The sequence below is a fragment of the Mixophyes fleayi genome, chromosome 5 (assembly GCF_038048845.1).
Source record: "Mixophyes fleayi isolate aMixFle1 chromosome 5, aMixFle1.hap1, whole genome shotgun sequence".
Classification (NCBI taxonomy): Eukaryota; Metazoa; Chordata; class Amphibia; order Anura; family Limnodynastidae; genus Mixophyes; species Mixophyes fleayi.
This window is the reverse complement of record NC_134406.1, coordinates 278,904,165-278,916,910: the sequence shown is the minus strand read 5'-3', so window position 1 is coordinate 278,916,910 and position 12,746 is coordinate 278,904,165. Positions and strand designations below refer to the sequence as shown.

The 12,746-nt window shown below is 47.2% G+C and overlaps 1 protein-coding gene across 3 annotated transcripts in view; it reads right to left on the bottom strand.

The window, feature by feature from the left end:
• SLC4A2 (solute carrier family 4 member 2) overlaps positions 1 to 12,746 on the bottom strand; it is a 96,036-nt gene that overhangs the window by 19,089 nt on the left and 64,201 nt on the right. For all 3 annotated transcript variants that reach the window (XM_075214312.1, XM_075214311.1, XM_075214313.1), the window contains 6 exons: positions 12,288 to 12,514; positions 11,683 to 11,783; positions 9,078 to 9,289; positions 6,518 to 6,651; positions 6,141 to 6,321; positions 1,070 to 1,205 (listed from right to left, as the gene is read on the bottom strand). In XM_075214312.1, coding sequence (XP_075070413.1) covers positions 1,070 to 1,205; positions 6,141 to 6,321; positions 6,518 to 6,651; positions 9,078 to 9,289; positions 11,683 to 11,783; positions 12,288 to 12,514 — 991 coding nt within the window. The remainder of the gene's footprint in view (positions 1 to 1,069; positions 1,206 to 6,140; positions 6,322 to 6,517; positions 6,652 to 9,077; positions 9,290 to 11,682; positions 11,784 to 12,287; positions 12,515 to 12,746) is intronic.

Genomic DNA, 12,746 nt, shown 5'->3' with positions numbered 1-12,746 from the left:
GTTCTTAGGCAGAATTGTGAGTAAGCCCCATCCCTTGGCTGAGAAGCACCACACACATGAATGGTCTCAGGATGCTTTACTGCTGGCATGACACAGGACTGACGGTAGCGCTCACCTTTCTTTCTCTGGACAAGCGTTTTTTTCAGGTGCCCCAAACAATCTGAAATGGGATTCATCAGAGAAAATGACTTTACCCCAGTCCTCAACAGTCCAATCCCTGTACCTTTTGCAGAATATCAGTCTGTCCATGATCTTTTTCCTGGACAGAAGTGGCTTCTTTACTGGCCTTCTTGACACCAGGCCATCCTCCAAAAGTCTTCACGTCACTGTGCGTGCAGATGCACTCTCACCTGCCAGCTGCCATTCCTGAGCAAGCTCTGCACTGGTGGTGCCCCGATCCCGCAGCTCAATCAACTTTCGGAGACGCTCCTGGAGCTTGCTGAACGTTCTTGGGCACCCTGAAGCCTTCTTCACAACTATTGAACCTCTCTCCTTGAAGTTCTTGATGATCCGATAAATGGTTGATTTAGGTGCAATCTTACTAGCAGCAGTATCCTTGCCTGTGAAGCCCTTTTTGTGCAAAGCAATGATGACTGCAACTGTTTCCTTGCAGGTAACCATGGTTAACAGAGGAAGAACAATGATTTCAAGCACCACCATGCTTTTAAATCATCCAATCTGTATTCTAATTCAATCAGTATGACAGAGTGATCTCCAGCCTTGTCCTTGCAAACACTCTCACCTGTGTTATAAGAGAGAATCACTGACCTGATGTCAGGTGGTCCTTTTGTGGCAGGGCTGAAATGCAGTAGAAATGTTGTTTTTGGGATAAAGTTCATTGTCATGGCAAAGAGGGACTTTGCAATTCATCTGATCACTCTTCATGACATTCTGGAGTATATGCAAATTGCCATCATAAAAACTGAGGCAGCAGACTTTGTGAATAATATTTGTGTCATTCTCAAAACTTTTGGCCAAGCATGTTTGTACACAGGCGTGTGGATATCTGGATACACACACAGTGGTGATATATAATATTTGTACAGTGTCAATGCATACATCTGTGTACCTGTGTTTTAGTAGTAAAGCTCTGAGTACATTTGCTCGGTCCTCTGCCTTTATCTGGTCGCTGATAATCATCTGTTCCACGACCTGATGAGCAATTCCTGGAAGAGTTCTTTGGTCCAGGTCGAGAAGAACAGCCCCTAGTGGTGGAAAGAGGAGCTACATATAACTATCATTGAAACCACTGCACCTTCACACCGTTTCTAATATTCTGCACCCCCACAACTCTCCAGTACCCCTACTCATCACCCAGTGCCTGTAATCCTGCACCCCCAGATCTCTCTAATACCCCTACCTATCACCCTATAATCCCTGCACCCCCAGATCTCTCTAATACCCCTACTTATCACCCTATAATCCCTGCACCCCCAGATCTCTCTAATACCCCTACATATCACCCCATAATCCCTGCACCCCCAGATCTCTCTAATACCCCTACATATCACCCCATAATCCCTGCACCTCCAGATCTCTCTAATACCCCTACCTATCACCCTATAATCCCTGCACCTCCAGATCTCTCTAATACCCCTACCTATCACCCTATAATCCCTGCACCCCCAGATCTCTCTAATACCCCTACTTATCACCCTATAATCCCTGCACCCCCAGATCTCTCTAATACCCCTACATATCACCCCATAATCCCTGCACCCCCAGATCTCTCTAATACCCCTACATATCACCCCATAATCCCTGCACCCCCAGAACTCTCTAATACCCCTACCTATCACCCTATAATCCCTGCACCTCCAGATCTCTCTAATACCCCTACCTATCACCCTATAATCCCTGCACCCCCAGATCTCTCTAATACCCCTACCTATCATCCCATAATCCCTGCACCCCCAGATCTCTCTAATACCCCTACCTATCACCCTATAATCCCTGCACCCCCAGATCTCTCTAATACCCCTACATATCACCCCATAATCCCTGCACCTCCAGATCTCTCTAATACCCCTACATATCACCCCATAATCCCTGCACCCCCAGAACTCTCTAATACCCCTACATATCACCCCATAATCCCTGCACCCCCAGAACTCTCTAATACCCCTACATATCACCCCATGATCCCTGCACCCCCAGATCTCTCTAATACCCCTACCTATCACCCTATAATCCCTGCACCTCCAGATCTCTCTAATACCCCTACCTATCACTCTATAATCCCTGCACCTCCAGATCTCTCTAATACCCCTACCTATCACCCTATAATTCCTGCACCCCCAGAACTCTCTAATACCCCTACCTATCACCCCATAATCCCTGCACCTCCAGATCTTTCTAATACCCCTACCTATCACCCCATAATCCCTGCACCTCCAGATCTCTCTAATACCCCTACATATCACCCTATAAATCCTGCACCCCCAGATCTCTCTAATACCCCTACATATCACCCTATAATCCCTGCACCTCCAGATCTCTCTAATACCCCTACATATCACCCTATAATCCCTGCACCTCCAGAACTCTCTAATACCCCTACATATCACTCTATAATCCCTGCACCTCCAGATCTCTCTAATACCCCTACATATCACCCTATAATCCCTGCACCTCCAGAACTCTCTAATACCCGTACATATCACCCTATAATCCCTGCACCTCCAGATCTCTCTAATACCCCTACATATCACCCTATAATCCCTGCACCTCCAGATCTCTCTAATACCCCTACCTATCACCCCATAATCCCTGCACCTCCAGATCTCTCTAATACCCCTATCACCCCATAATCCCTGCACCCCCAGATCTCTCTAATACCCCTACATATCACCCCATAATCCCTGCACCCCCAGATCTCTCTAATACCCCTACCTATCACCCTATAATCCCTGCACCCCCAGATCTCTCTAATACCCCTACATATCACCCTATAATCCCTGCACCCCCAGATCTTTCTAATACCCCTACATATCACCCTATAATCCCTGCACCTCCAGATCTCTCTAATACCCCTATCACCCCATAATCCCTGCACCCCCAGATCTCTCTAATACCCCTACCTAGCACCCCATAATTCCTGCACCTCCAGATCTCTCTAATACCCCTACCTATCACCCTATAATCCCTGCACCCCCAGATCTCTCTAATACCCTTACTTATCACCCTATAAATCCTGCACCCCCAGATCTCTCTAATACCCCTACCTATCACCCTATAATCCCTGCACCCCCAGAACTCTCTAATACCCCTACCTATCACCCCATAATCCCTGCATCCCCAGATCTCTCTAATACCCCTACCTATCACCCTATAATCCCTGCACCCCCAGATCTCTCTAATACCCCTACCTATCACCCCATAATCCCTGCACCTCCAGATCTTTCTAATACCCTTACTTATCACCCTATAATCCCTGCACCTCCAGATCTCTCTAATACCCCTACCTATCACCCTATAATCCCTGCACCCCCAGATCTCTCTAATACCCCTACCTATCACCCCATAATCCCTGCACCTCCAGATCTCTCTAATACCCTTACCTATCACCCTATAATCCCTGCACCCCCAGATCTCTCTAATACCCCTATCACCCTATAATCCCTGCACCTCCAGATCTTTCTAATACCCTTACTTATCACCCTATAATCCCTGCACCTCCAGATCTCTCTAATACCCCTACATATCACCCTATAATCCCTGCACCTCCAGAACTCTCTAATACCCCTACCTATCACCCCATAATCCCTGCGCCCCCAGATCTCTCTAATACCCCTACCTATCACCCTATAATCCCTGCACCCCCAGATCTCTCTAATACCCCTACATATCACCCTATAATTCCTGCACCTCCAGAACTCTCTAATACCCCTACCTATCACCCCATAATCCCTGCACCTCCAGATCTCTCTAATACCCCTACCTATCACCCCATAATCCCTGCACCTCCAGATCTCTCTAATACCCCTACCTATCACCCCATAATCCCTGCACCTCCAGATCTCTCTAATACCCCTACATATCACCCCATAATCCCTGCACCCCCAGATCTCTCTAATACCCCTACTTATCACCCTATAATCCCTGCACCTCCAGATCTCTCTAATACCCCTACCTATCACCCTATAATCCCTGCACCCCCAGATCTCTCTAATACCCCTACATATCACCCTATAATCCCTGCACCTCCAGATCTCTCTAATACCCCTACCTATCACCCTATAATCCCTGCACCCCCAGATCTCTCTAATACCCCTACCTATCACCCTATAATCCCTGCACCTCCAGATCTCTCTAATACCCCTACCTATCACCCTATAATCCCTGCACCCCCAGATCTCTCTAATACCCCTACCTATCATCCCATAATCCCTGCACCCCCAGATCTCTCTAATACCCCTACCTATCACCCTATAATCCCTGCACCCCCAGATCTCTCTAATACCCCTACATATCACCCCATAATCCCTGCACCCCCAGATCTCTCTAATACCCCTACATATCACCCCATAATCCCTGCACCCCCAGAACTCTCTAATACCCCTACCTATCACCCTATAATCCCTGCACCCCCAGATCTCTCTAATACCCCTACATATCACCCCATAATCCCTGCACCCCCAGATCTCTCTAATACCCCTACATATCACCCCATAATCCCTGCACCCCCAGAACTCTCTAATACCCCTACCTATCACCCTATAATCCCTGCACCCCCAGATCTCTCTAATACCCCTACCTATCACCCTATAATCCCTGCACCCCCAGATCTCTCTAATACCCCTACCTATCACCCTATAATCCCTGCACCTCCAGATCTCTCTAATACCCCTACCTATCACCCTATAATCCCTGCACCTCCAGATCTCTCTAATACCCCTATCACCCTATAATCCCTGCACCCCCAGATCTCTCTAATACCCCTACCTATCACCCTATAATCCCTGCACCCCCAGATCTCTCTAATACCCCTACATATCACCCCATAATCCCTGCACCCCCAGATCTCTCTAATACCCCTACATATCACCCCATAATCCCTGCACCCCCAGAACTCTCTAATACCCCTACCTATCACCCTATAATCCCTGCACCCCCAGATCTCTCTAATACCCCTACATATCACCCCATAATCCCTGCACCCCCAGAACTCTCTAATACCCCTACCTATCACCCTATAATCCCTGCACCCCCAGATCTCTCTAATACCCCTACCTATCACCCTATAATCCCTGCACCCCCAGATCTCTCTAATACCCCTACCTATCACCCTATAATCCCTGCACCCCCAGATCTCTCTAATACCCCTACCTATCACCCTATAATCCCTGCACCTCCAGATCTCTCTAATACCCCTACCTATCACCCTATAATCCCTGCACCTCCAGATCTCTCTAATACTCCTACCTATCACCCTATAATCCCTGCACCTCCAGATCTTTCTAATACCCCTACATATCACCCTATAATCCCTGCACCCCCAGAACTCTCTAATACCCCTACCTATCACCCTATAATCCCTGCACCCCCAGATCTCTCTAATACCCCTACATATCACCCCATAATCCCTGCACCCCCAGAACTCTCTAATACCCATACCTATCACCCTATAATCCCTGCACCCCCAGATCTCTCTAATACCCCTACCTATCACCCTATAATCCCTGCACCCCCAGATCTCTCTAATACCCCTACCTATCACCCTATAATCCCTGCACCTCCAGATCTCTCTAATACCCCTACCTATCACCCTATAATCCCTGCACCTCCAGATCTCTCTAATACTCCTACCTATCACCCTATAATCCCTGCACCTCCAGATCTTTCTAATACCCCTACATATCACCCTATAATCCCTGCACCCCCAGATCTCTCTAATACCCCTACATATCACCCTATAATCCCTGCACCTCCAGATCTCTCTAATACCCCTACATATCACCCTATAATCCCTGCACCCCCAGACTTCTGTCCAGTACCGCCACCATCACATACTTCCTGTAATACCCATCTCTCTCTCTCTCTCTCTCTCTCTCTCTCCAACCATTATCAGTCACCGATCACTGAACGATTTCTCTCTACTACCCCTGACCCCTCCACGTCCTGTGTGATCTCTTAGTTACCTTGTGACAGAGTCCGTCTTAGCTCCAGCAGGCTGCGGAAACTCAGAGAAGCCACATGTGGTTTTCCCCATTGGTCGGTCTCAACTTCAACATCCTCCTCAAACTTTATCCAGCGAGCGGTTTCTTTCCACTGCAGCTCCTGGTGCTTGTCCACAACTAACTCATTTAGCTCCACAAATACCTGCCGGGTTTAGGAGAGATGTTATGACACTCCGTCCTCCCTGTGTTACACAAACACGCACTCCGATCTCCCTGTGTTACACAAACACACACTCCATCCTCCCTGTGTTACACAAACACGCACTCCGATCTCCCTGTGTTACACAAACACGCACCCCGTCCTCCCCGTGTTACACAAGGACACACTCTGCCCTCACCTCATGGGGTTGTAGCGTCACACTTTTGCGGTGTGGATGCCTCTCTTTGTGGTCTTTGTTGATGTGGATTACATGTCCTTTACTCTTGCGGACAAGATGTCTACGCACGGCAGGAAGGTCCTCAAACCGGTGACCTGAGAAATTGTGGGGCAGAAGTAGACGGCATGACATCCAAAACATGGTAGTTGGGAAGTTGGTAAGTGCTCTTACTTTAGTAAATGAGACCCCTACAAGTTAATTATGAAACAGGCATCTCTCCAGCATGTTTGTTGTTTTGCAACCGCCTTGATGTGTATGTCAGATGGTAGAGTGTAGATGGGAAAAGTTGGGTGAATTATAACTAAATGTGGACTGGGCGCACTCGTGCAACTTGTATTTTGTCCATATGTAAAAATAAGATTTTGTATTGTGGAACAAGATATTTAAATAGGATTACAGAGGGCGCATAGCCTGGCTAGTGGGCAAACAACTACAAAACAGTAGTACCTATCCCAGGCATACCGGTGTGTGTACTTACCCTATTTGCACACAACTTAATAATGTAATAAGAACACGTTATAATACATTATTATGTTGCATACCAATACGGTAAGAGGAACCGATATACAATGAAGAATAACAGTTTATTAATAAAAGATGAAAGTTGCATTTACCATATGAAGAAAAAATTTAATTGAACACCTCCACATCCATTATTTATCCCTTTAGAAATTAAATGGCAATTATCTTCCTCCAGTCTGTATGGCAATGACAATTAATGTGAAGGGGGACACTGGACAAGGAGTGTGGTGAAATGGAGCTGGAGCAAATTAAATTAACCGGTATAAGCTCCAGCTGCTTCCCCTCGATACCCCCTTTGGCTGGTAGCAAGCAGAGGACTAGAAATAAACTATTGTTGTCTAACTACAACAAGAACAGGCAAAAGCAGATGGAATGTAAAGGCCGGGCGTCCAGTGTCCCCCATGGATTCATCCTAGGAGGCCACTGGGAACGTCCCAAAGCTGTCCCTAAAAGGAGGGTACTCTGATGCAGAACTTTACATCCAAAAATATCATCTCTGGACACAGAAGTGTTAAACCTGTAGAATTCAATACATGTGTGCACTGAACACCAGGGCCGAAAAGGAGGCACCGCACAGACCTAGCAGAATGAGCCCTCACATTCTCAGGGACAGGATAACCTGTCCTTACAGGTCCTCTGTAGAGCGCGCCTCCTTGGGCTACTGACATAAGTTCTGAGAGCCCTGACTACGCCCAGAGAATGAAGAGAGCCCTCCTTATCATGAGATCTACCTTGATGCAAAGTCGGAACTGCTATATCCTGGTTCAGGTGGAACCTGAAAACGACTTTGCGTTGGAAAGAAGGATTACTCCTAAGTACAGCCCTGTCCTCATGGAAAATGAGGAAGGGAGACTTACAGGACAGAGCCCCCACAGCTCAGAAACTCGCCTAGCTGTAGAGACAGCCAGGAGAAGAACTGTCTTCCATGCAAGAATTTGAGATTCACCGAATCCAATGGCTCAAAGGAAGGATACTACAAAGTAATGATCACCGGTCGAAAGTACAGAGGCTGCCCCCCATAGAGGGCATTTGGCTGTTTTCTCAGAGAACTGGAACCATTTGGCAGTGTTCTCAGGGGTCTGGAGCCATTTGGCAGTGTTCTCAGGGGTCTGGAGCCATTTGGCAGTGTTCTCAGGGTCTAGAGGGCATTTAGCAGTGTTCTAAGGGTCTAGAGGGCATTTGACAGTGTTCTCAAAGGTCTGGAGCCATTTGGCAGTGTTCTCAGGGTCTAGAGGGCATTTAGCAGTGTTCTCAGGGTCTACAGGGCATTTGGCAGTGTTCTCAGGGGTCTGGAGCCATTTGGCAGTGTTCTCAGGGTCTAGAGGGCATTTGGCAGTGTTCTCAAAGGTCTGGAGCCATTTGGCAGTGTTCTCAGGGGTCTGGAGCAATTTGGTAGTGTTCTCAGAGGCTTGGAGGCCATTGGCAGTGTTCTCAGGGGTCTGAAGCCATTTGGCAGTGTTCTCAGGGGTCTAGAGGGCATTTGGCAGTGTTCTCATGGTCTAGAGGGCATTTGGCTGTGTTCTCAGGGGTCTGGAGCCATTGGTAGTGTTCTGAGAGGCTTGGAGGCCATTGGTAGTGTTCTCAGGGGTCTGGAGCCATTGGTTGTGTTTTCAGAGGCTTGGAGGCCATTTGTAGTGTTCTCAGGGGTCTGGAGCCATTGGTAGTGTTCTCAGGGGTCTGGAGCCATTTGTAGTGTTCTCAGAGGCTTGGAGGCCATTTGGCAGTGTTCTCAGAGGCTTGGAGGGCATTTTGTAGTGTTCTCAGAGTCTTGGAGGGCATTTGGCAGTGTTCTCATGGTCTAGAGGGCATTTGGCTGTGTTCTCAGAGGCTTGGAGGCCATTGGTAGTGTTCTCAGGGGTCTAGAGGGCATTTGGCAGTGTTCTCATGGTCTAGAGGGCATTTGACAGTGTTCTCAGGGGTCTGGAGAAATACTGGGTCTGCATCCCCATAATGAAACCCCCCTCCCTCCTTCACATGCACTGGGGATGTCACCACTCACTTTTCATGTAGTCCAGGTCAGCTGATGCCAGCGTCTGGGCCTCAGTCTCATCAGTTGGCACAAGATGGTAATGGGCATCTTCGGGATGGGTCATGCTACCGATTCTTCGACGTTCTGTAAGGCTGTAACTGCGGTGGGGGGGCTGCCGATGAGGGAGGCGTGTACTGATAGCTCCATCAGCCCCCGGAGAGGTAGACGCTCCATGTTCCTCTCTGTAAATACACAGAACATTCAGAGGTCACCGGTCATTAGACGTGGAGGGGAGGGGGTCTGAATATACAGCATTCACCATCAAGACGTTTCTTGCTTGTTATGATCAATTCCAAATAAGTAACAATATTACACTACACTGATTAAACCTATAGATAGTAAATAGTTAGATGACACAATGCTAAATGCATATGCCAAACCTCTCTATAACAGACATTGTGATGCTATAACCCACAGAGAGGGGTCCCAGAGGACATCCATGGACAGCAGCAGGTAAAACGCACATAGATACATCACAACATGCAACAAGGTTACAGTGACTACCCGAGAGCAGCTGTAAACGAACCTGTATCAACCCAGATAACTAACCTGTATCCTGCAGTCCTGACAACTAACCTATATCCTGCAGTCCTGACAACTAACCTATATCCTGCAGTCCTGTCAACTAACCTATATCCTGCAGTCCTGACAACTAACCTATATCCTGCAGTCCTGACAACTAACCTATATCCTGCAGTCCTGACAACTAACCTATATCCTGCAGTCCTGACAACTAAACTATCCATACAGCCTGACAACTAACCTATAACCTGCAGTCCTGACAACTAACCTATATCCTGCAGTCCTGACAACTAACCTATCCATACAGCCTGACAACTAACCAGCATCGGTGCCTCCTGACAACTAACCTATATCCATACAGCCTGACAACTAACCTATCCATACAGCCTGACAACTAACCTATATCCATACAGCCTGACAACTAACCTATATCCATACAACCTGACAACTAACCTATCCATACAGCCTGACAACTAACCTATATCCTGCAGTCCTGACAACTAACCTATATACTGCAGCCCTGACAACTAACCTATATCCTGCAGTCCTGACAACTAACCTATATCCTGCAGTCCTGACAACTAACCTATATCCATACAGCCTGACAACTAACCTATCCATACAGCCTGACAACTAACCAGCATCAGTGCTTCCTGACAACTAACCTATATCCTGCAGTCCTGACAACTAACCTATATCCTGCAGTCCTGACAACTAACCTATCCATACAGCCTGACAACTAACCAGCATCGGTGCCTCCTGACAACTAACCTATATCCATACAACCTGACAACTAACCTATATCCATACAGCCTGACAACTAACCTATATCCATACAACCTGACAACTAACCTATATCCATACAGCCTGACAACTAACCTATCCATACAGCCTGACAACTAACCTATATTCATACAGCCTGACAACTAAACTATCCATACAGCCTGACAACTAACCAGCATCGGTGCCTCCTGACAATTAACCTATATCCATACAACCCGACAACTAACCTATATCCATACAACCTGACAACTAACCTATCCATACAGCCTGACAACTAACCTATCCATACAACCTGACAACTAACCTATCCATACAGCCTGACAACTAACCAGCATCGGTGCCTCCTGACAACTAACCTATATCCATACAACCTGACAACTAACCTATTTCCATACAACCTGACAACTAACCTATATCCTGCAGTCCTGACAACTAACCTATATCCATACAGCCTGACAACTAACCTATCCATACAGCCTGACAACTAACCAGCATCAGTGCCTCCTGACAACTAACCTATATCCTGCAGTCCTGACAACTAACCTATATCCTGCAGTCCTGACAACTAACCTATCCATACAGCCTGACAACTAACCAGCATCGGTGCCTCCTGACAACTAACCTATATCCATACAACCTGACAACTAACCTATATCCATACAGCCTGACAACTAACCTATATCCATACAGCCTGACAACTAACCAGCATCGGTGCCTCCTGACAATTAACCTATATCCATACAACCCGACAACTAACTTATCCATACAGCCTGACAACTAACCTATCCATACAGCCTGACAACTAACCAGCATCGGTGCCTCCTGACAACTAACCTATATCCATACAGCCTGACAACTAACCAGCATCGGTGCCTCCTGACAATTAACCTATATCCATACAACCCGACAACTAACCTATATCCATACAACCTGACAACTAACTTATCCATACAGCCTGACAACTAACCTATCCATACAGTCTGACAACTAACCAGCATCTGTGCCTCCTGACAACTAACCTATCCATACAGTCTGACAACTAACCAGCATCTGTGCCTCCTGACAATTAACCTATATCCATACAACCTGACAACTAACCTATATCCATACAACCTGACAACTAACCTATATCCATACAGCCTGACAACTAACCTGTATCCGTGCAGCCCTGACTACATTCTACGCAGGCCGAGAATTAAACCGATCAGTTTCCTACCTGGCGTGAGGCATCTCCATATACCTGGTATAGCCCTTAATTTGTCTCTCTTACCCTGATGCCTGTGATTTCTGCTCCTTGCTTCCACCATCTGCGAGTGAGACCGGCGCCATCCCAGAATCTCTCTGAGCGACATTCTCCTCCACTGGGAAGAACTGCGGTCACAGGAATAGAGGGGCCACAGTTAAATCATTCCCACCAGGAGTGACTTGTCCTCTGTACCATGGACCCATTTAATGAAAGGGCAAAGGACGCTTAGGGTCATATATGGAAGGGTGGGCTGCCAGGATGGTGACCTCAGTGACCGAGATCATTGTTGGGATGTTTCTTGAAAAGACAGTCTGTGACCAGGGCAGCTCAACCTGCTGATGCTGCACAAGTAACGGGAAGTAATGTCAGCAGAGTACTCCAGCGGTCTGGAGTATTTACTTACATGTTTGTCCCAGGAGAACTCCAAGGATTGCCTTAAATAAAAGGAGCTAAAGCTGTGCAGAGCTTGCTGGGAGGATACTAACGTTATGAGGGATGTTCTCCAAAGCATTGTGCCTGTGTATACTGGGAGGGGTGGGAGCTAATGGTACAGAGCACAGATATCACGCATGCACATATATATTACAGGTCAACATGGACCACCTCCATATATATATAACATATATCACCAGTATGTCCGCTGCTTCAGTCCCTTCATCGGGAGTTTTCTCTCCCTCAGTGTCCTCTTCCTCCTCTTCCTCCCTCTCCTGAATGGTTCCAGGGGTGTCTCCTGGGACTGAGCTCTTTCTCTGCTTCTTCCTCTTCTTTTTGTGCTTTCGAGAATCCCGACTAGAGCAGTCGGTGGGGAGGTGGGATGAGAGGGGATGGTGGATGTGATGTGAGGACTGACGATGATCTGAAGGACAATAAATAAATATATAAATTACTGTCAGCAGAGGTAAGTCCGTCACTTCATTTCTGTGTGTGAAATATCTGTGGATATCTGGGTATTAAATGTGCTGTAAATATCTAACGAGTATCTAACGAGTGCTCCCTCTAAAATAAGTTTATTTCTCAGTCATTCCACTTGGAGGACACTTCTTAACATGGGGTGTAGAGGGCGCTGTGCTGGGAGTAAGGCACTACTG